Here is a 23,372-nt window from a genome sequence, read left to right as displayed (position 1 = left end):
CTGTCAACACAGAACCTCCTTCAAGATTTCTTCTCCAGGTTCTTGACGTCTCCCTTGAGCACTTCTCATCCCCGGAATTCCACGTGTGGTCTTCCAGCGCCACATCGAGCCATATCCCATCCTCGTGATTTGCATCTCCAAGTGCGCTCTCTCTTTCCAGGCGAGCAACAGACACATTAGCCATGCACCCGCACAGATAGACCAACCTTGACCCAATCATACCCAGGCGGAGTATGAACGGAGAGTCGAAGGAGCGCCGCAACCAGCGGATTGAAGAGTTATGGCGCAAACTTGACACCCGCAACCAAGGCGAACTGGATCTGCCCGCCCTGCAGAAAGGCCTTCGCACCATTGATCATCCACTCAAGAATGCCGATTCCCTCCTCACCGATGTCCTCAAGGCCGTCGATACATCCGGTGACGGACGGATACAGTTCAACGAGTTCCTGGTGTTTGTGGAACACGCCGAAAAGGAATTATGGCAGCTCTTCGAGAGTATTGATCGCGATCACAGTGGAGCCCTCGATAAGGACGAGCTCCGTGCTGCGTTTAGTCGGTCGGGTCTGACTATCAGCAATGCCAAACTCGATCAGTTCTTTGATGAGGTGGACACGAATCATGATGGAGAAATTAGTTTTGAGGAATGGAGGTGAGTTGAGTCTGCGGTTGTTGAACCACATGTCGCTCGGCGAAGACCTGTTGTTGATCACGCACGACTAGGAATTTCCTCATGTTCCTTCCTTCCAACCAACCTAGCCTTCGGGCGGTCATCACATACTATTCGGCAACGGCAAATGTGAACCAAGAAGGAGATGTCCATATCAATGATACCCTTCAAGGCTTCGGTACAGTCCCCTCCAACTCTTCGGCAGGCGAGCATTATGCGTCAACATGAGAACAAGCTTGATGAGATGTCCCCTCTGCCTTGGAACCTCAGATCCAAGGAGGAGAACCATCTTGATTACTTGTCTTCTGTGGACCCATCTTACTTCCATTTAAATCTCCTTTACATATTCTGACTGGCTTGCTAGAAATGCTGACAGACCTTTTCCCTCCGTTAGGCTACTTCGTAGCAGGCGGCTTAGCAGGCATGATCTCCAGAACGGCCACCGCGCCACTTGATCGGTTGAAAGTCTACCTGATCGCCCAGACCAGTCCTAAGAAAGCGGTGGTCGATGCCGCCAAGGAAGCTGCTCCGCTGCAGGTCATCAAACATTTCGGACGTCCTTTGGTGGACGCCTGTAAAGATCTCTGGGCGGCAGGTGGTCTACGCAGTTTGTTCGCTGGTAATGGTTTGAACGTGGTCAAGGTCATGCCTGAATCGGCCATCAAATTTGGAGCGTATGAAGCGGCGAAAAAGGCACTCGCTGAGTTTGAGGGCTCCGATCCTAAACATTTACATCCGACGTCACAATTTCTTGCCGGTGGATTTGGAGGCGTGATATCCCAGTGTGTGGTCTATCCTTTGGATACGCTAAAATTGTAAGTCCCTGATCCCCCAATATCTTCTCCTTGCACTGACTGTCTCTTCTTCTTTTCAAGTCGAATGCAATGCGAGACAGTTCAAGGCGGTCTCCATGGAAACGCGTTAATAGCACAAACGGCACAAAAGATGTGGAGGCAAGGTCGACTCCTTCCTTACTATCGAGGACTCGGCATGGGCCTTGCGGGTATGTTCCCGTATAGCGCGATTGATTTATTCATATTCGAAAACTGCAAACACTTTGTGCTGGCACGGAAGGCCAAAGCGAACCGATGCCACGAAGAAGACGTGGAGATGAGCAATCTGATCACTGGTTTCATCGGTGCGACTTCAGGCGCCATCAGCGCGACGGTCGTATATCCGATTAATCTACTACGGACGCGACTCCAGGCTCAGGGGACGGTACTGCATCCACCTACATATACAGGGATTGCAGATGTGACGATCAAAACCATACAGGGTGAAGGTTTCAAAGGACTGTTTAAAGGGGTGACGCCGAATCTGCTGAAGGTGGCCCCTGCTGTCAGTATCAGTTATATCGTGTATGAGAACAGCAAGGCGTTACTCGGGCTACGGTGATGGTATTGGGATGAAATGATTATTGTCACTGGGACCGAGACCGGGATGGGTCATGTATGAACCCATGGAACAGAATATATCATGGAATAGTGACACCCGGAAAAAAATGACTCCTACTATATGGCGCATATCTCCTACCTCACACCCCCATGCCCTGGATTTACACGTGACAGCGGATAATCATGGCCAAGGTTCGGATCATCTCCTTCGACAATCAAGAATGTCTGCCCCGCGATTGGACTGAGGCATTATGAACAGAGAGGGTGTCGGACCAAGCGACTTCCTCCGTGCAGTCGTTCGACCGCGGTGCATGCTTCTTCTCGTCACCTGAGTTCTGTACCGATTCTATCCCTTATCCTAATCCTTGGTCGCTAGGGTTCTATCTTGGTCGAACCCGACTATCTCTTCTCACTTGGCAATCTCAGCGGCAACAAACCCATTCTACCTCAAACTCACTATCCGTATCGCTCCTCCGCTCAAACCCCCACCGAATCCCCTCGTCCAAGCTTTTCCTCAGTACCCCATCGTATTTCCTGACTAATCCCACGCATTGGCCCTGTTGAACTAAACCGCTGCCGATTGTGTCTGCTGGATGCGATAAACCCGATGTTGCATTGCGATACTTTCGAGATCTACCGAAAGAAAGGATGCTGGTGCGCTGGCCTGTCGAATTCAGGTTGCAGAGAATAGTAATATCTTCTGCCCAACAACGACGTTGCGGTTAGCAGAAGACGCCTCAGCTTGAATTGACATAGATATACTATCATGGCCGATGAGGCCAACCCCGACCAGACCACTCCTCCAGCCGAAGATGCCACTGCGACCACAGAAGAACCCGTAGCGCAATCCTCATCCAAGGGAAAGAATAAGAGTAAGGACAAAGACAAAGACAGCGCAGCCAACAAGAGAAGATGCGTCAGTACAGCCTGCATCGCCTGCCGAAAGAGGAAGTCCAAATGTGATGGAAACTTACCCAAGTGCGCAGCATGCGCTTCAGTGTACCTGACCGAATGCGAGTATGCGCCACACACCGACCACCGACGGAAAGGAGTATACAAGAAGGATGTCGACAGTTCCAAGGCCAAGAACTCGACGCTACAGATCCTCATCCAGGCGATCCTCAACGCCGAGGAGGACGATGTCATGGACCTCGTGCGCCAGATCCGCACCTGCGACAGCCTTGAAGAACTCGCCCACCACATTGAAACACAGGAGAAAATCGCCCCGGACGAGGTCCCGGACTCGCCGGTTTACGGTAATGATCCGTCGGTGCCACAGTTTGAGGCCGAGTTGTCGGGCAGGATGGGCGATTTGATGCTCGACGGCTCCGTGAAGTTCATCGGCGGCACCTCCAATCTCATCTGGCTGCCCGAGGACTACGACCCCAACCGGACGTTGGGAAACTCTCCCGGCACTCAGTTGGGCTCTGGGATCGTCCGCCCACGCGAAGAAGCAATCCTCTCGTGGACGACAGTCACCGAGGACAAGGAACTCATCCTACACTTGATCAACATGTATTTTTGCTGGCACTATGCCTTCTTCACCACGCTGGCCAAACAGCTCTTCTACCGCGATTTTCTGACGGGCACGACATCGCAATATTGTTCCCCACTACTGGTGAACGTCATGCTTGCGCTAGGCTGTCATTTCTCATCCAGACCAGGTGCTCGCGCAGACCCGGATAATTCGGGCACCACGGGTGATCATTTCTTTGCCGAGGCTAAGAGGCTACTGTACGAAGATGATGAGTTCGCCAACGCGAAATTGTGCACTATCCAGGCGCTGGCATTGATGTCGGTGCGTGAGGCCGGCTGTGGTCGCGAGAGTAAAGGCTGGGTGTACAGCGGGATGAGTTTCCGCATGGCGTGCGATCTGGGGTTAAACGTCGATGTCTCACCAATCAATGAGTCGTCAAGACTGGCGGATGAAGATATTGACGCCCGGAGGATTACATTCTGGGGATGTTTCCTGTTCGATAAGTATGGCTTCATCTTCAATTCACACACGTCCATTTCTCTCCCCTACTAACATCACATGTCTAGATGCTGGTCGAACTACCTTGGCCGCCAGCCCCAACTCCAACTCCCCAACATCACCGTCAAGAAACCCGACGTCTTCCCCCACGAAGATAGCGAGATGTGGTCACCTTACACAGACTCAGGGATCATCCAGGCGCACGCCCAACCCGCACGCACCCGCGCCGTAGCCCTCCAGCTGTCCAAACTCGCCGAAATCTCCGGCGACCTGCTCACGTCATTCTACAACCCTACGCAAATCGACAAACCCGTGTCTTCGAAAGCGGAACTCAAGAAATTGAGTGACGTGCACACTCGCCTCGAGGCCTGGAAGCAGGCTCTCCCCCCTGAGTTGGAGGCGAGAGAGGGTCAGCTGCCGCAGGTATTGTTGATGCAGTGAGTGATGACTTTTTCTTGCGTTTCGGATCACCCAAAAATCCACATCTCTAACATTTGTAGCATGTTTTTCCAACTCCTCTACATCCACCTGTACCGCCCGTTTCTCCGATATACACGCAACACCTCACCTTTACCATCACACATCTCGCCGCGGAAATTCTGCACGCAGGCCGCGGGCGCAATATCGAAACTCTTCCGGCTCTATAAACGTACGCATGGACTACGTCAGATCTGCAATATCGCCATCTATATCGTACACTCAGCATGTACGATTCATCTACTGAATCTCCCAGACAAGAATGCTCGACGGGACATTATCCATGGAGTGAAGCATCTCGAGGAGATGGGTGAGTGTTGGACGGCAGCGCGACGGACGTTAACGGTTCTGCATGTCTGCGCTGAGAAGTGGAAGATCACGATCCCTGACGAGGCGGACGTGGTTTTCACGCGGGTACGGATGAAGTGGGGACTTGCTGGGGATGGCAGTACCGGGGCGACTGGTGGTGTGCTGGCCAACTACTCGCCACAGAGCCAGAACCTCGCACATATGGCGCAGCAAATCACATCACAACCTCTACAGCTGACGGATCTGATGGCGCGGAACATCCAGCAACAACAGCAACAGCAAGCGATGATGCGAACATCAATCCCCCAGATCCACCCGGGCCTGACAGGAAGCCACATGGCGCCCAGCCCAGCCGAAACAATCGACACGCGACGCAGCTCCGGCGGCCTATCCCTGCCACCCACGACAGCCGCCGATCTCTCACGCAACCTCCACAAAGTCCGCCCATCCACACATCTCACCCAAGCACAGCAAGACGCGTGGAACTCGCACCAAGCACGCATGAAGGGTGCCGTCGCGTCCGCATCCGCCGCGGCAGCGCAGAGCGGTGGCGCAGCCTCAGGAAGCCAGCCCGTCGAAGCGGCGCGGCTGTTTGGCGGCGTCGACTCGCTGATAGAGGAGACGCAGGACTGGTTCTTCAAGGACCAGAATCAGCTAGCCGTGGGCTTTGAGAACTGGGGCGAGCCCTCGCAGCAGGACTGGGGAACGCTGGATCTGAATTTCTTCGACACCGATGGGGTCCCGTCGCTAGGCCAGAATGGTGTTGTTGGTGGCGGGGGTGGGGGTGACACGAATGAGAACTCTCCTGTCTATATGGGCAATGGCATTGGGTCCGGCTATGGGTCCGGATATGACGCCTATTTGACTTCGAATCCCGTTGATGTTAATGGATATACCACGCAGTACAACAGTGGTGGCGGAGGTGGTGGTGGCGGTGCTCCGGGCACGAATAATAGCTATCCTTCGAAATCCAACGGAGTCAACGGCGGCACCATGGGCGTTGGCATGGGCGCGATGGCTAGTGGGGGCGGAAGCGGCGGAAGTTCACGAGGGGGGAGCACGACGAATAGTGCCTATGGCTATAAGCGCAGTCACCTCCAGTCAACTTCCCGCGACAGGCCTTTTGATGACGATATGTATTACTGAATGTTGATGCCAAAGACAGGGGTCTGCAATGCAATGCAATGGAATGCGTGGGTTTGTGACAAGCGATCTCAGGGTAAACTGAAAACAAAGCTACACAACATTTTGCTCATACTATACTTGTCGTGATGATTAGGTTGAGGACACGAAAAAGAGATGAGAATCAAGGACTAGTTATATCATCCCGTGAAGGATCACCCTGTTGTATGACTCGGCCTATGTCTTGTGCTCTTCTGTTCATTTCTCGCCCACTCGATTCTTCTGCCTATTGTATTTAAATATTGATGGTGGCTGAGGGTCAAGCTCGCAGCAATTATTATTTCATTGGGCCTTTCAACCCGCGGATGGACCTGTTGATGCTGCTCCTGGCACTTTCGGCTTCTCACTCCCTCGTGCCTACCCCAAGTCAGCAAAAATCAGGTCCTCAGTCCTCTTCATGACTTCTCTACTGTCTCATTCCTACAAACGATTCCGGAGCTCGAAAGCAGGTGATGTATGCATGTTGGTCCTTTTGTTCTCTCGCTTCAATACTTCGTACTCCCTACCGCATCGGTTTCCACGAGCAAGACCCAGATCGGCTTGTCGAGCGACTGGCCTGGCGCCTGAAGCCTGGCAGAGACGTAAATGGCCCCCGTTCTCGCGTAACCGGACGGGTTTGGTTCCACGCGATGCCTTGCTAGGATGGTGAGGAATCTGAGACCCCCCACCGCTCTCCGACTGGCTCCTGAGCCCACAGCGGAGCCACTGTCACTGCCTTGACCGCACTGCCTTGTCCTATCTGTACACGCACTGATACTGCAGAACCACTGTCCTTCTTTCACTATATCGTGGGCTTTCTTTGCAACACCTGTCCTAGTTCTCCCAGGGCCGTTGGGTTTCTGGGCACGCTATTGGGCACGTCTTGACCCCAAGGGCCCCGACGACCACTTCGACGACCAAGTGTGCTCGACATAACTAGACTTCGACGAATCAATAGACATGCGGATCCGGATCAAGCTCGACAGTCCTTCTTCCTGGCTGCATGCCAGTCTGCCAGAGAATCAGACCGTGCATTTGCCTTTCCTGTACAGCAGCTTGCGTATGCCCATGGCTTGTTCCCGCCCAAATGCATTCTTGCCCAGATTCTCTTCTTCCGCTAGCCCAGACCTCCAAAGGACGAGCGATAACAGGGCACAGCCGTGCGAATTACTGTGATCAAAGTCTGCATCTGCCCAGATTTATTCAGCCCAAGTCCTCGTCCTCTTTGGGCCTAAAGCTCCTTCTCACTCTCAGAAGGAGGGTACCATCGCGCGGTACTGTGATCAAATATAGCTCGCACACGTCATTCACAAGGTGCTTCAGAAGTGATTGAGGAAACTATGCCACACCCCTCGCTAATAGAAGCCAATGGCGAGTCGACTATGAAAGGAAACAGCCACTATCCTCCAGTCGAGTAGGCTACAGCCACAACTTGGGTGTTGGAACTTCCAAATCCTCCTTGGTCTTCTGAGGACCCGATATGCTACTCGTGCTCTGGTTTGGCTGCTCACAGGTATATAGTACCACAGATGGCGTTCCACCCGTGGAGCGATCGTCCTTCTTGAAGCCCTAAGGCGTGGAGAGTGATCCATTTTCACTCTGATCTAGCTCCACTCAGACCTCGGGCGCTCCCGAAAGAACTCCATTTTGCTCCCCAAGTGTCAGCATCTTCGAATCTGCTTCCTGATGGGTCCTCCACCGTCTGCTACTGACTTCCCTTCTTTTCACGATGTCGATCCCTTCCCCGATACCTTCAGGTGTGTCTATTATTTGGTCAACAAATCCCGAGGCTGTGGGAATAAGATTGACAAAAGGCTGCGGATCACCACATCAGGCATCAAAAGGGAAATTGAAATAGAAACGTCCGTCGAGAAGCGTTCTGCCTTACTTCTGGAGTTCATCTCAAACTGCTGCTGCAAGCGTGATCACCGGCAGGAGGTTACTGGCACCTTACTCGCAGAGAGCCTTCGTCAAAGATGGGAGGCCGAGCTACCCTCTCTTCCAGAGTCGACGGAGTCTGGTGTAAGTTCAGCGCCGGAGTCACAGACCAACACCATACCAACGTCATTTGAGAGTCATACCAAGTCTTCCTCTGCTGTCGTGGATCGCCCAAGGGTTACTTCAAGGCCTCATCTAAGGTCTGATGGTCCAGTGACTGAGGCGACCCAAGCCGACACGGGAGAAGGGCGCTCGAAGACAACTTTCGTACCCTTTATAAAGAAACCAGGCGATACATTAGCTGGAAATCTCTGCGAACCACTCGGTGCAAAACAAGATCTCAAGCCCGGAAGTATATATATATTCTCAAAAGAAGCCAGCTTCGAGATGGTCAAGATCGGACACTCAATCAATCTGAAGGACCGCATGAGGTCCATCAGGGGGAAGTGTGGGTACACCCCTGATTTGAAATATTGGGTCAACAATGTGCCACACGCGTCGCGAGCTGAGCGGCTTGTCCATTACGAGCTTCTGTACTGCTGGCACATAGAACGTGGCTGCATGTGTGGCGTGACTAGGCATATGGAGTGGTTCAAGTGCAGCGTTGAGACTGCCATCCGCATCATGAAGAATTTTTCCAGATGGATGGAAGAAGCCGAGCCATACGACATGAGTGCAGGGGGGACTCTGAAGCCAGAGTGGAGCAGTTTCATCCAGATGCTGGAGAGGGAGGGACGACAAATCACCTCTCAGCTTCTTCTGGATGAGATGGAACGTCGTCGAAGCCAGGCTAGAGCCTCAATCATGCCAGAAGTCAACGTTCCAGTTGTGCCACTTCCGTCCACATCTGTGCCACCCCAGCCTCGACCTGAGCCGCAAGCAAGATCCACAGCTCCCTTGCTGTCTCCGGACGCAGAGAATATGGTCATGGCGGCGGTTCAAGAGGTCTTGTCGTCGAATACCCTGCAGGGTACTGCCATGTCACTGGCCTCCTTGATCCAAAGGCGCCTTCGTGCACTCGAAAGCACAACCTGTGCAACTGGACTTGGTCCGCTTTCGGTGTCACGGGGACTTTCCGTTGCTTCAGCAATCAAAGTTTGACCCAGTGTTGGTAAAAATGAGTCTCCGACTTTTGGGGGACTTTTTGTTGCATCACCTATATGCACAACGGTTTCTACTAGCGAAAGGTGCCCCGCTAACTGCGGCTGAGAGGTTGCACGAGCACACTGTACATTTGGTGCTTGACAAGAAAGATTGCGTTATGCGGGAATGATGACCCTGCCGGGGTAATGCGATGAGTACGACGGGATCTTCAACATGATTTTGATTCAGTTTTGTCGACGACGGTGTTTTGGTCTCGAATGGCTTATGAGATATACCCCTTTTCCTTTTGTTGCGCGTTCATGTAAGTTTGTCTCCCCCTCCGGCCCTCTGTTTAGTGTATTGGAATGGTCAGCCACTTTGAGTACTGTGCCCTTAGACTGCGTCGTTCGTCGCTTGGAGGAGTATGCTCGGTATCACGCATGATTTGATAGTAATACTTACCCCTTACCATTCATTGCTTGCTACATCCGCTTCCACCTTTCTCACCAGTCATACTTTGTTCACCCTGTAGAATGACTGAATGTCCATCATTTCATTTGAGGCTTGAGTCTTCACATGTACAAGGCTCAACATTGTAGGGGATAGTTCGACAGGGGTTGGAGATACACCTAGGCAGGCACTCGCGGGAAAACATTTCGCCTCAGACAGCGATGTTTTCGATGTCAATCTCTTGAAGTATAACCTGCACAGTTGTCCAGACGGAGGCTCATACGTCTTGATGTGTTCGAATGAAGCATAGATTAGCGCTCAACAATCCAAAGTCAATGGCAGATGGCCTGCCGAGGAGTAGAGAGTTCTAGCGGCAGCGCATTTTCGACCACTTTCGCATGAGTCGTAGTAAGCTTTGACAGTTTGTAGATCATTGTCACATTGTGGTGGGGGAGCCTGAATGAAACGTCGAAAGCATAATCAAACCGTGATATCCCGAGTATCGAGCGCAGGTATAATAAGGCCAACAGCGCGAAGATGGGGCTTCCTCAGATCGGCCGCACAATGAAGGACAGTTTTGGCAGGAATGACCGCAGATCGTGACTGGCTGAAGGCCACATTCGAGATCCATCAAAGTTGATCAATCTTTGAGAGGCGTGTTCTTCAATCTCCCATCCCAAACATTGTGGGAACAGCTTGGACACTCTTCGAGGCTAAATAAGGGAAGCTGCCTTTCGTAATCGTCGTAAATTACATTGAGAATAAAGGTCAGGGATACTTGGTCCATGACCGAATTCGGAATTTCGTCGTTGGATAGTGTCTAGCCTTGAGCATATCAAGTGTGCCTCAGGGAGCCATAGGTTACATACGCACAATGCCGTTTCTCGGAAGCAAGTATCTTGGATGTTCCCGGCTATATTCTTGATGCAGGAGACTATGCGTAGAACATCATAATTTGGGGATGATGAGTTATCGTCACTAGGATTAGATCAGTGTGGGGTGACAGCCTTTACCTGAGGAGGTAAGTGCCCAATTGAGTATTATTGATATAGAGGGGCTCTGAAGAAGCTCTGGTCAAAGGCTAAGAGAGTGCAAACTACCCATTTGAGAGCTTGGTGTCAGGATTGCTGACTATTCAAAGAGTTGGAACTTTGGAGTGGTGGAAGGGGAGTTTTCCGCCGACGCCCTTAGTCAGGACCAAGTCACCATCAAGCAAAAGCTAAGCTCAGGAGTCAGTACTTTGTGGTCAGTAAGGAAAGTAGTCAGCATAAGGGTTGTGTTGTCAGTGCAGTAGGGGTAGAGCTTATCATTCTAGCGAACAACATTCAGCCGCGAACGAGGAGTGGAAATTCCCGATTGAGGATCAATAGTGTGACAAGAACCTGAAGTGCATGCTGAGGAGAGTGGCAGCTGTCCTCCAATTTGTCCAGACCGAAATACGGTGTATCACCAATCGTAGTAAGCGAATGAAGCAGATGGTTGCAGATACTCGATTGGGGTCCCCTGTGTTTAAACCAAACGACACGGAGAGTAATGGTGGGAATACGCCCCTCGGGCCGACGGTCAGCCTTCCTTGCAACTTCCCCCAAAATTGAACGACGTCATAGGGACGACTGCTTGCTTTATGTTTCTCCGGGTCACGTTACAGCCAGCGCCAATGTCTCAGGAATCAGGATCCAAGTTCTGCCAGAAAGCTACCCACCCACGAAGTAGGTATTCAGTGGCCGAGATCTTGGAATTTCTTGGTCACACCACACGCGTCCATGGCCCAAGGTCTTGACTTCTTAGTTACTCATCATACGTGTCACTTCCAAGGCGTCAAATGTTTTCAGATCGTGGTCATGCTCACTGTCGGAAGAATAGGTGATCAATAATGGTCATGAGGCATCCTGTGCTGCATAGCCCACGAGCATCAGCAAACGAGTACGAACAATGAGGACCAATGGAGAGATTTCCAATCACCAGTTCCAAAACCATGCAAATCACCTCAGTGCGAGGCCAAGTTGGATAACTCATCCGTTGCCCGCTGTCTACTGTCCGCTTGATCCTTGATCCACTTCTTTCATTACGACGACCCCCACCTCATTCAGGCTTAGCTTTTCCATACCCCGGTCCATTTTACGCTGACATAGACAAATATCCAATCTGACTTTGTAGGTCAATGCACCCAAGCCGTCGCTTCCGTCGCTGAGATTTCCTTGTTTGTTTTTCCATGGGATGGCTGGTGGAACCTTCTTGTTTGGCTCTCCCGGCTATTCTATTTACTGGTCATCCTTGACTGATCATACATATACTTACCTTTGCCTCTGCTTGAAGTTTGCATTCGATACCAAGACAGAACCCGACAATAACAGCCATTAACTACTCAATACACCTCACCTATTAACACACATCCACATCGACAGAATGGTGTCCTCGAATCATACATCATCCAACCCTGCCATCACTGCCTACAAGGTATATCATTTATCTTCGGTCAAACTGGATCGAGAAGCCCGTCGTCAAACACCCGATCTAGCTCGTTTAGTCGCTCATGCCACCATTATCGACAACGTCCGGAGATGGAGTCGCACTACTGCAGTACCAACAGAAGCAGTGGTCGTGGAATCAGACCCATTCGAAGATTCTGCTTCGGATGAGGATCTAGACTCTGATTGCGATGTTGGGGAAGTGGCTGTCTTCGAATTCGACGAAGAAGAGTCCAAAGAATGGTCTGGCCACTCTCAAGATGCAAAGGTTTACGAAATCCATTCAACAATAGTTGAAGAACACGACTCAAAATCAAATCCTGTACCTGCCCCAAAAAGGCGTCCACCTCCACCACCACCATCAAGTTCTACTTACGACATCAAGAATCAAGGCTGGAGACAGAATCGTCCCGTCACTGTCAGGGAGACGGCCGTGGAAGTGGACGGTGACGATTGAACGGATCCATTGCTCCGATCTCAATTGAGTTGAGGTTACTTTCAGCAATTTTTATCAAGCGATTCAGCGTTACGAATTTCACGACGGCAGATGCCACAAAAGCTGTCAAGTCCTGACTACTCTTGGGTTCAGGCACGGTGTGGTCTTTTCAAGCGCTGAACTGGCCAAGGCACATCAACGACCTATGTCCAGACTATTCTCCCAACCTTCTTGGTTAGGACGACTTATCACCAAGTCGGAACTCGATCCTTTCCTGGTGAAAGGGCCCAGAAGTCTGGGGATATTGGGCATCGATCGATATCCTCTGTCAGGGGAAATTATGTGAGGAAGCATAGTGGAGGATTGTAATGGTGCATTGAGTGGATGAGGCACCATGTCTCGACGGAAAACTTTGATCTGAAACATCAAGACATCGGCCACGCAAGCACCGATGATTACCAAATCATGCAACGATTCTACTACTTGTCAAAGACGACAGATCTGTAATACTATTTACTATACTTACAATACTATAATAAAGGATCAATCAAGAAGCGATTCTATACTACACATTTTCCATTAAATATTCCAATGAGACCCCCTCATATTTTGTGTCAAAAACACCACAAACCATTTTCAAGTCTTATGTATCCGTATGTACCTACGAGTAGGTATAGCGGCTGGAGAGCCAAACCCCTCCTCGCATCACCTTCTCCTTCGCAAGCCATTCCAAGTTTTGATCTCCTCCACAAAAAAGCAACAACTAGAACACCCCACCAAGTCTCCAGATACTTTTACATCAGTTCTGCATTGCGTACCTGATTTCCTTGGCCCGTACTAACTCCGACGCAAAGTCAATCGCACTCCAATCGACAACAATACAGGGCAGAAACAACCTTTTAAGTTAGGTAGGCTTTTCCGAGCGCTCCCCATCCATCCAACTCTATACCCCGTAGTTGCACTCGTCATCCAGCCACCGTCGTCAGTGCTCCACCGTTCATCTTCCTCGTACTCGTAATCTTTGTACTCTACCCTACATAGGTATTTAGAGGTACACAAACACACCCTTGGTCTTGGAATGGCAGTAAACATGGAGGGGCAAGACAGGACAGGGAGGGCACAGCTCGAACCACGACGAGTGTCTGTAGACGGATAACCTTTTACGAGTACACGCTATATAACTAGGTACATGTGTACCTTCGACACAGTTCTTACTCGTAGGTATCTATTGGCCTTCCCACTTCTGGAAAGTCTACGATCTACACCTCCACCTATGTACCTCCAAGTACTTCGTGGACTTATATCCGTACCATGGGGCGATCCTCGGCATCATCGTGCAGCGATCGCCCCACAGCCACAGTCCCCCCTCTGCTCTGCTCTCCCCGCCGTTTCCCCAGCCACAATGCAGTTTGCCCAATGCCAAATTGAAATATTTGCCGGGGCTTGGGCTTGGGGCTTGGACTTGGATTTTGCCCATCCCGTAGGACATCCACTTGCAGTGGGGGCCTTGAGGCTGAGTCTTGGACGTGTAAATAATGATCGTATATCAAATACATAGTCTTTTTCGAGAGTGATAGCAGATATACGAATACGATCTTACGGGTAGCTATATCATATCACTGGGAAAGCTTGCGCTTCGCTCTACTCTGCCATGCTCAGCCGCTTTGGACGGGACATGTTCAATATTTTCTCAAACATTTGACACATGCATGAATTTTCTTTGTCTTTCTGCTCCCATGACACCTCGACTTGCATGCGTTGAGGAAGGAACATCTGGTCTCCATTTTCACCTCTGCAACGGTGGACTCGGACTGTTTCATCCGAGCGAATGCTCGTGAGTTCCGGCGGTACCCAGCCCATTCTCGCTCGATGTGCTCATGGCGATGGCGTTCTCTGCGTGGTCCAAATATTGATCAGTACAGCCAATTGGAATCCGCCGGAATTTCGGACATTCACGTGTCCTCACATGTTAGAGGTCGGTCATCGATACTAGGTAGCCTTCTTGCATCATGACTTCTCCGAGTCTTCTCGGCGATTTGGCGGGTCGGATTTCGATAGCCGGATGAGTGGACAATGGATCTTCTCGCCGTCTTCATCACACGCAGGGCTGTTAATTCTCTCGCGTATTCGTTGGCACGAGAATGTGACTTCGAGGGCTCGAACTAGACGTATCCCGCTATCATTGATAATTATAGTCTCCGAGCTCGCTCTCCGAGACGATGCCGCCCGTTCAACCCCACCAATCATTTCGCATTGATGGAATTGCTTTAATCGCTCGTTTCATTCTAACGTCCACATGACCTCAATGCCCTACAGGTATGCAGGGTCATATGGACCCATTCAGTACACGCAGGGTCGACTCATTCGCGACATGAACTCCATCGACTGACATAAGAGTGTACGTGGGTCTCGCGACTCCAGGTCTGGTCGTGATAAGCAATAGGAAGTCACCGGAATGTAAGATCTCAATCCTGGAGATGACTCACTGGACAATAATTCTTCAGGTCACGCAATGGATGGATGATTCCATAATATGGTTGCGTCCTCGGAGATCTGCACAAAGTTTTATTACCTATGTGGACGCTCGCGCCGATATTCATCCTTGCGTTCCTGTCTTCGCTCTGTGGAGCATTTTGTCCGTGGCGAGGGTGCCTCTAGGTAAGCTTTAAGGTGATGCTTGTTTCATAGATCCGTGCAAATGCTTGTCTGCTCTTTGTGATCCCAACTCAAGGATGTGCCTTCGGGATGTCAATGCCGTAATGTGACCGCACAAGATAATGCCCATGGAATATGCTGCATGTTTGGCCGAATGGCATGTGCTCTTCACATAGCTCAAACTTATGTGCCCTGCGCTGAGATTACCTTTTTCAATGTTTTGATGGACCGAAATCCCTCAGGTCAGCAAAGCATTAGTTGGATCAGTTCTTTGCCGCTGATGCCTTCCCCACTACACCGAGCTCCTTCCTCAAATCCAAGACGAAGGGTTTATTCACTGCCATCGTTCCGTTCCAATCACATGACATAAGTATGCCGCTTGGCCTGTGGAGGTATAGAAGGTCTGCTGCCATATTCCGAACTCGTGGCCAGCGGTGCAAAAGCTGGCGAGTCATTTTGTCCAGACATTGCGTATGTTGGTTCGAGGTAATTGGGAAGATGGTCAGAAGGTGAGAATATAAGCTCAGGAGTGCTTCGATCCTTGGAAGTGATGATGTAGGTAGTTGAAGTTTTGACATTGTTGCCAGTATATCGTGAGGTCCAGTTGGTGCCAGTAGATCGTTTGAGAACAGCTCTTGACTAATGAAGAAGCACAAGAACTCAACTAGAGGTAAAATCGCTCGATCTTCATCCTCAACCCTTAATTCCAGTTGTTCCAGTACCAAGCTTGAAATCCCGTGGACCAGAGTTCGCCGTGTGGTTGAAGTCAGATCTTGCAGATAAGTAACGAATGCATTGCATGCTGCTCGACAAATGTCTTCAATACCTGCCGTGGCGGATGAGAAAAGCCCAAGCACAAGTGCTTCTCTGGCCCAGTCTAGAGACAGGAGTTGAAGGAGATTTCGGAAGTAGTCAATCGAAGTGACCTCGGTCAAATATCCAAAGGTCTTGCGGTTTTGAAAGACAGAATGTGTCCCAAGAGAGGCTTCTAAGACCTTCCAAGCACGAAAGCGAACACTGCTCAGCTTCTCTGCAGACAACTTTACCACATGTGGCAGCACCTCTTCCATTAATTTTTCTCCTTCGTGAGTTGTGAAGGGAGTTCTGCGGAAAGCGTCGACTGCCTCCAAGGTTTGCAATCTTAGTGTTGAACCAACATCTCCTCTTTGGTCATTTGTATAGTCAGTTAATCCCGTGACGAGTGCAGTTGTGATGAGAGTAGCATCTTCAGGTATAGAAAGTGGCATATCCGAGAGGACCAATGTGAGACCCTCCATAGCATCAACTCTAGTCTCAATCCAGAATTTACCCTCAATGATCTTGACCAAATACTCAAGTATCTGGCGGCGTATGTCGAGGGCTCGATCCTCTTGTGTGAGGCAACCATGAACCAGACTCAACGTTCTGATCCATCCTCTGCTCATGTAAAGGAACGAGGCTTGGTTGGTAGGGTTTAGCCAGGTCTTCAACATTTCATCACTCTGACCGTTTGGCAGGTACTTAATCACCTGGAGATTAGCGTTGGAACTGGCTTCCACCACCCAGTCTTTTCTACTCGATCCAGTACAGTGAGCAAGAATGGCGCAAGCGGACGGGATGTAGCCTTGGTTTTGTTCATCGAAATCATCAGGTATGAAACGTGCAATAGTGGCAATCAAGGTTGAGATTCCTTCAATGACTAGTTCGATATCACTGGATAGTCGACCTTCAATGTTGCCTGTCAAAGTTCGAGGCTCGAAATTGGAACCATTGATTGACCAAAATCCTGGGAGACCCGACGAAGGATTATTCTCTGCGAGAGACTCGATTCCTGAGGATAAAGCAAGAAGTAATCCATGCCGGGCACCTGCGGTGCTGCCAATATTGATTGCCTTCAAGTCTAGTAGTTGACGTTGAACAGCGTGCACAAATTGCAATTGATTCTTCGGCGACATCCCTTTTGTCAAAGTTCTCACAATCGTGGCCGACCAACGTCTCTGGTTAGCATCCACAGCACGGGCACCTCTCCATTCGATGGACGCTTGAAACAAAGCTCGATGGTAGACTGGGTCGAGTTCAGCTGCGTGCCCAGACACATCAATCATTGCTCGGGAAAGACGAGCCACAGCATGATAGTCTATTGTCTGGACAATTGCGATTCCGTTAAGTATCGTATCTGGATGTCGACCAATTAACTCTTGGAGTGCGGCTGATGAGCCTCTTCTAATGTTTCCAGAAGGATCTGAACACGCGGATGTGGCCAATTTGCAGGCAAGCAACTGCAAAACCCTTTGTTCGCCGTTCAGACCAAGTGCTCTTGCTTCGGCGTAGGTGGAGATGTCTACTGATGCCAACTCGGACGTGCTGTATTTTCTTGCGAGCGCCCAAAGACCAAAACAAGCGGCGTCCCTCACTCCAACCCCAATTGAAGTGCCAACGAATGACCTCTGCTCGAATTCCAGACCCAAGATTAATGCATGGATGATATCGTTGAGCATAGAAGGAGGCGGCGAACGTCGAAACAGGAAATGACTGAGAGAAAGCATCAATCCATGCCATTTCAGAGGATCGACCGCACTGATATTCCGCTTCATCGCAGATGTCTCAGATCTTACACGATCTGTGAATGGTAACAATTTCTGGGTCCGAGAATCTTCCAAAAGTACGTTCTCTTGCAGAGATTCGAGCACTGCTTCAATAACCTCTGCTGACATTGCGTCATTCAACCTGAGCGCAATAATGCTGAGTGCTTTGGCAGCAGACATTCTGACAGGAGCATCTTTATCGCTGAGTACATCCATAAAGAATTGAATTCCCTCTTCCAACATCAGATTTAGGACATCTTCTGGTATGGGTTCGTTGGCTTGGCTCAGCGAAATACCATGCGTCAGTATAACACGCATTATCTTCAGTAACAGCTTTCGGGCTGGAGCGAAATCGCTGATAATTTTGTGTTGGCCGCTGTGAGCACTTGCGATCTTGGAGACACAATGTAAGATCTGTTGAAGAAAAGGGGCGACTTCGCTGTCCGAGCCAGAGTTCAAAATTCCGTAAAGTAGTGATAAAAGACCAAGAGCACGATAGGGGCTAACATCGGTGAGCGTCTGGTCAAAAAGTAGTTGTTGTACTGCAAAGTCGATAATTTTGGCAGGTAATAGATGTTCTTGCATATCTTTGCGAAGCACCAATCTGACGAGTAATATACACGCGGCTTGTTGCTCTTTTCCCGAGCTTTGAAGTTGGGAAAATGCAAGAGGCACGACATCAGAGGCTATGCCAGGCAGAACTCCCAAATTTAGACTCGATTCAGGCTCGGTGCGGTCATGCTTCTCGATTGACATGTTTGCCAATTCGAATGGGGCTAGCATGAGATGGGATAACCACAGCAACATTATATAGCGCTCTTCCCAAGTCATACCTGAAGCAGGGTCATTCCAGGCTCGAAAGCCAGACAGCATAGGGGCCAGATATCTGGGTTCATTGTTTAACAATCGCACAATAACCTTGTAACCCCTGACTTTACAGAAGGTGTAAAGTAGTCTACAGACTGCACGTGGAAGAGGAGATGTTGTAGCAGCTCCGCTTCTTGTAGTAGGCCCATAGTGATGTTTGGAGTTTGCAAGATAGTCAATAAAGGCATTTGCCAATATCTGCACAAGACTAGCGAGGTAAGGATCCAGTAACTGAGGCCACTCTTGGAAGCGATCAAGCTAAAAATGACATTAGCATCCATTATTGACCTACATTGCACTTGTTTCCTACTAAAGCCCTCAATTCATTACATTTTGTGTCAAGCACGAGAAGACGTGGCTTTCTGTATGGCTTGTGTGGGGAAGTCAAAAGAAGCGGCACTTTGTGTTTGATTTCTTCAAGAAGAACGGCCGATGCTTTGTAGAGCTTGGCATCGAGGTCATGCTCAGCTGCATCCATCGGGTGTGTGGTGTGGATGGGTTGTGGAAGATGACTACGAGGTGAGTGAGGACAACAATGCAGCCTCTTTGTTGAAGTGACGAGTTGCCCACGTGACCAGGCGTGCCCCTGGCGGCAAAGTGTTTCAGTCTAGTCCTGCTCGGGTCTAGACTGTTGGCTGTGGACGCGCCTCGAGGAAAGCGTGCAGGCATCCACCGTGGGCCCGTGACCCTGCCGTCAGGTTCCCGGCTCCCCATAAACGGCCGTTGGGGGCGTCCCTGGGCGTCGATTCCCTATCAATTTAATCCCTATCCGCATGCGTCATAACCAACTTTTGCAACTTTCGCGGCCTAATTGGTAACCCTGCAAACACATCAATCCTCCAGTTACTACAAGTCGTACCATTCCGTGTTCAGCTTATCACGTCCGAGAGAGAGAATCTGTCTTTCACATACATCCACACCATGTCCCGGCTGCTCACCCTTGGCCGGTTTATCCATCATCGCCCACTATCAAGGGCATTCCATTCTGTCGACAAATCGACAATCCTGACCAGTTAACTTGACTTTGAAGACGATTGGACGCACCTTGTCCACCTCATCGACCTCTCTTTTTTAGGTGACACTGTACTCTACCAATTCTCGAAGTCGCCTCATTAATTCTTCCTTTGTTCTTCACGTTCTTCATCATGGCCACATCTCTCTTCCGGTCAACCTTGGGCTTTGTGTCCAACATCTTCTCTTCCATTGGCATTTCCGAACACTCTACCACTGCCTCGACAGTCAATGTGAACTCGGGTTCACAACAAAGAAAGAGAAAGGCAGCCGATGACAGTGAAGACGAAGAAGACTATATACCAAGTTCAAAGAGACGCAGGCTTTATAAGGGTCGACCAGACTTCATTCCTTATTCCAACCAAGATGATTCTGCACGTTTCACACCAAGTGTTTTCCCAAGACAATCTGCCACAGCCCTAGCCAAAGCCGAACTTGACCGAGCAATGATGCCTCCGCCTGCAACACCCACTCAAGATTTCGATCAGTCAGGTGAAACGTACCAGATCAGAGACGATGATGCAATTTCCTTCACCACAACCGCAATGAACAAGCGACGAGTCGAGGACATGGATGAAGAACAAATGGAAGCCGCCCGCCGTCATGCTGCTGCAATACAACTCCCCGCCGATTCTGGTACTTGGTCGGAAGCAGAACAAGAACTTTTCTTCCGCCTCGCAAAGCGAGGATTCCAACCATTGCTGCCTCAGAGCTGGATGCTTGATTTCGATACGTTACCGTTGAGCATATTTGCCGACGAAGAGCTGTTGGAGCCACCTCTGATTCAAAACATGAGAGATAATCAGTTTAGAGCTGCTCATGCGCTACGCAGACTTCTCGAGGCTGGTCATGACGTTCGAGACAGAACTCATGTGAGCCCTGGTGTGAGACGGGAAAAGATTCTGGAACGTATCGTGAAGAGATATCTACACTGGGCTTTGACAGATGTGGGACTACGACCAAAATCCCTAACCAACTATCTGCCCACTCATGTGATTGTGACGCACCGCAAAGGTCGATCAACTTTTCAGACACTGGAGGAAATGGCCAACAAATTGCACACTTTAGCCGAGAAACATCGAAAGAGGGCAACAAAAATTTATCCAACTATTGAGTCTGAAGAACCACAAGTCATGTTCTCTGGTGAGCTCGACACAGCACAAGAAGTCCCCGAGTGTCCAACTCTGTTTGGGCTGGTCTTTATTTCATCCATGCTTGCGATCATGACCTTGAGCCCATTCACTGGTGAAATCAAGATCACAGGCAATTCAAAGTCGCAATCTATTCCACCTTCCATCTCTAATGACTATCTCCGGACGATTGTCGATCTGGATTTCAGTCAAAAAGACCAAGACGTGTGGAATTCTTTGGGCGTTGCAATTGTTGCCATGTCAATTCGAAATGAGGCATTGAAGGTCAATGCTTCGGACATGACTAACGACGCTTGGGATGGGGCATCTATCCTGACTTCAAGATATGGCGACGATGATATGGAGAGTCTCATCGGTGCTGGAGCCGATCCAGATCTTTGAGATGTCTTGAGTGGCTCAACATATGTCTATGCCGTGATGTGGTGAAGCGACTTAAGAGTAAGGCGCAGATGAAATAATGGCGTTCTGGGTGTTCATCTTCTGGCTACCAATCAAAAAGCATGGTAAACGTGATCGAATACTTAGGTAGTCTCCTTTGTCCGATGAGTCTAGATACCCAAATGAAACGCAACTCGTTAGCACAATGTACCAGTCTTGGAAATCATATCCCCCTTCAATTCCGAAAGAATGTGAAAGGAAGCACATCCGCTTCTTGGTCTAGTCCAAAGCTAGACTAGAACAAATTATATACTTAGCCGGCATTTTTGAAGGTTCTTACCCTTCGAGTTCTGGCGTGATATGGACAAGGCTGTACCCTTACTCAGATATCTACCCGAGGATATGCCGATCCCCCCCCGCCCTCCCCCATTCCTTCTCCTCAACCAGGCTTTTTAATTCTCATGACATGGATGCTTTTGGTACTTGACTCTCTCATTCAATTACCAGTGAGACGATGAGCTTACGATGATGGCTTCCGGTCTGCGAAGGCGAAGATGAATCCTGAGATTGAGCACCCTAATACTGTCGCCACCTCAGCTACTTCCTTGGCTTTCATCAACGCCCACCACGATTCGTCGACTTTGTCTAGAAAAAGCCCTGTCGACTCGTACTGAGATGGCAGCTAATTACTGGACTTCAACCCAACGCAAGTTTTGGACACACACACCAGAAAGACTGGCTGAGATCCGTGACGACTTGGAAAAAGCCAATTCTAAAGTCTATGAGCAATATCCATACCCGGACCGGCGACATGTCTTCATCTTCATACGCGACCGACTACTCCTACTCGCGAAACGTCTACAGTTCCGACAACAATGCGTCGCCACGGCTCTAGTCTACCTGCAGCGCTACTTCCTCTCCACGCCCATGCAGAACGTCAATCTCTACCTCTTGGTTGCAACGGCATTCTACCTCTCCTCCAAGACTGAAGAGTCACCACATCACATACGACTCGTTGCCGCCGAAGCACGCCAGTCATGGCCGGAATTCGTGCCGGGCGACGTATCCCGCCTTGGCGAAATGGAGTTCTGTCTTATTAGCGACATGCGCTCCCAGCTGATCGTCTGGCACCCGTACCGCTCGTTGATCGCGCTGAAGGAGAACCAGGATCTGAAACTTAGCAACGACGAGCTTGGCCTGGCGTGGTCCATCATCAACGACAGCTTCATGACCGATCTACCGCTAACATGTCCGCCGCATCTCACTGCCGTGATTGCCATATTCCTCGCGGTGGTTTTCTTGCCCACGGCCAGGGCAACCGGCACCCTGCGTCCGCTGCCGCACGACTCGGTGACCAATCCCGATGCCGCGCACTACTCAACGCTCGGTGGGAGGCAGAATATGTCCGTCCCGTTCAACAATGTCCTATCGAACATGCAGATGACTGGGGGTGGGCAGCAGCAGCTCCAAGGCCAACAGTCTCAATACAGTGGATCCATCAGTGGCATCAACGCGAAAGCGCCGATCCGCGCACCCCAAGACCCATCCGCCACCACGAACACAAACCAACTACAGAGTGACAAAGAAAAAGCAATCCTAGCAATCAAAGAATCGGAGAAAATGCAGAACCTGATCAAGTTCCTCGTTGAGTCCGGCATCGACGTCCAGCGCGTCATCGAGGGCACGCAGGAGATGATCAGTCTGTATGACTGCTGGGAGCAGTATAGTGAGAAATCGGTCAAGGATGTCGTGGCGCGATGCTTGAAGTCTAGAGGGTTGGATACTTGAGTACCCGAGGGACAGGGCACCTATGAGAAAGGCATATTTATGACATGCATGAAATCGAGAGGCAGGGTACCCGTGGAAGATGAATGGAGAGAAGGGAAGGAAGGACTGAGATGACCCTTTCATTGGCTTGGGTGCTGTACTCTTCCTCCTGTATCACATAGTGTTAACGAGGCAGAATTATTCGTCTGCCATAAGCATTGTCACTAAGCAGCTATTTGCATCTTCTCCCCACTCAAAGCACGCCCATGCATGTTTCCGTGTGGGTTTCTCGTCGATATCACTGCTCGCCAGAAGATAGGCACGAATAGAGATCTGTTGAAGGGTCACGAGTGGGTGGAGGTGGCCGTTAACCACTTCGGGAGTTCAGTGTGCTCCGGCCACACCTAATGGTTATAGCAGATCAACGATTCATTCACGAGGGAAGGCGGGCATTGATTTGATCATGGCATTTCTGGCTATTCTCTACTCTTCCTGGTTTGCCCATTTGCTGGCTTCGTCAGTCTTAACAATCATTCGTCTATCTCTCCATCTCTCGAGATTGCCTTGCGTGAGGGGAGTCTATGACTGGATAGGGCTGTCATCTTGGGACTCTGCGCACAA

At 50.2% G+C, this 23,372-nt stretch overlaps 7 protein-coding genes across 7 annotated transcripts; 6 read left to right on the top strand and 1 right to left on the bottom strand.

Annotated features, from left to right (window-relative positions):
- Positions 1 to 233: 233 nt before the first annotated feature.
- Positions 234 to 2,062, top strand: LTR84_010124 (uncharacterized protein; the record flags this gene model as incomplete). The annotated part of the gene is made up of 4 exons (XM_064853661.1): positions 234 to 649; positions 721 to 845; positions 1,032 to 1,482; positions 1,543 to 2,062. 4 exons carry the CDS (start codon positions 234 to 236, stop codon positions 2,060 to 2,062), a joined length of 1,512 nt encoding a protein of 503 aa, XP_064710060.1.
- A 765-nt stretch (positions 2,063 to 2,827) lies between these two features.
- Positions 2,828 to 5,968, top strand: LTR84_010123 (uncharacterized protein; the record flags this gene model as incomplete). Its single annotated transcript, XM_064853660.1, has 3 exons — positions 2,828 to 4,041; positions 4,105 to 4,473; positions 4,537 to 5,968. The coding sequence occupies 3 exons, from the start codon at positions 2,828 to 2,830 to the stop codon at positions 5,966 to 5,968; spliced, it is 3,015 nt and encodes a 1,004-aa protein (XP_064710059.1).
- Positions 5,969 to 7,669: 1,701 nt separating this feature from the next.
- On the top strand, positions 7,670 to 9,022 carry LTR84_010122 (uncharacterized protein; the record flags this gene model as incomplete). Its single annotated transcript, XM_064853659.1, has 1 exon — positions 7,670 to 9,022. The coding sequence occupies one exon, from the start codon at positions 7,670 to 7,672 to the stop codon at positions 9,020 to 9,022; it is 1,353 nt and encodes a 450-aa protein (XP_064710058.1).
- A 2,838-nt stretch (positions 9,023 to 11,860) lies between these two features.
- Positions 11,861 to 12,379, top strand: LTR84_010121 (uncharacterized protein; the record flags this gene model as incomplete). Its single annotated transcript, XM_064853658.1, has 1 exon — positions 11,861 to 12,379. The coding sequence occupies one exon, from the start codon at positions 11,861 to 11,863 to the stop codon at positions 12,377 to 12,379; it is 519 nt and encodes a 172-aa protein (XP_064710057.1).
- A 2,897-nt stretch (positions 12,380 to 15,276) lies between these two features.
- On the bottom strand, positions 15,277 to 18,922 carry LTR84_010120 (uncharacterized protein; the record flags this gene model as incomplete). The annotated part of the gene is made up of 2 exons (XM_064853657.1): positions 15,277 to 18,702; positions 18,755 to 18,922. The coding sequence occupies 2 exons, from the start codon at positions 18,920 to 18,922 to the stop codon at positions 15,277 to 15,279; spliced, it is 3,594 nt and encodes a 1,197-aa protein (XP_064710056.1).
- A 667-nt stretch (positions 18,923 to 19,589) lies between these two features.
- LTR84_010119 (uncharacterized protein) lies at positions 19,590 to 20,987 on the top strand (the record flags this gene model as incomplete). Its single annotated transcript, XM_064853656.1, has 1 exon — positions 19,590 to 20,987. One exon carries the CDS (start codon positions 19,590 to 19,592, stop codon positions 20,985 to 20,987), a length of 1,398 nt encoding a protein of 465 aa, XP_064710055.1.
- A 672-nt stretch (positions 20,988 to 21,659) lies between these two features.
- Positions 21,660 to 22,772, top strand: LTR84_010118 (uncharacterized protein; the record flags this gene model as incomplete). The annotated part of the gene is made up of 1 exon (XM_064853655.1): positions 21,660 to 22,772. The coding sequence occupies one exon, from the start codon at positions 21,660 to 21,662 to the stop codon at positions 22,770 to 22,772; it is 1,113 nt and encodes a 370-aa protein (XP_064710054.1).
- Between the last annotated feature and the right edge of the window lie 600 nt (positions 22,773 to 23,372).

This window comes from Exophiala bonariae, assembly GCF_035927105.1.
Source record: "Exophiala bonariae strain CCFEE 5792 chromosome Unknown scaffold_4, whole genome shotgun sequence".
Classification (NCBI taxonomy): Eukaryota; Fungi; Ascomycota; class Eurotiomycetes; order Chaetothyriales; family Herpotrichiellaceae; genus Exophiala; species Exophiala bonariae.
Note: the sequence above shows the minus strand (reverse complement) of the source record. Positions and strands in the feature narration are given on the sequence as shown.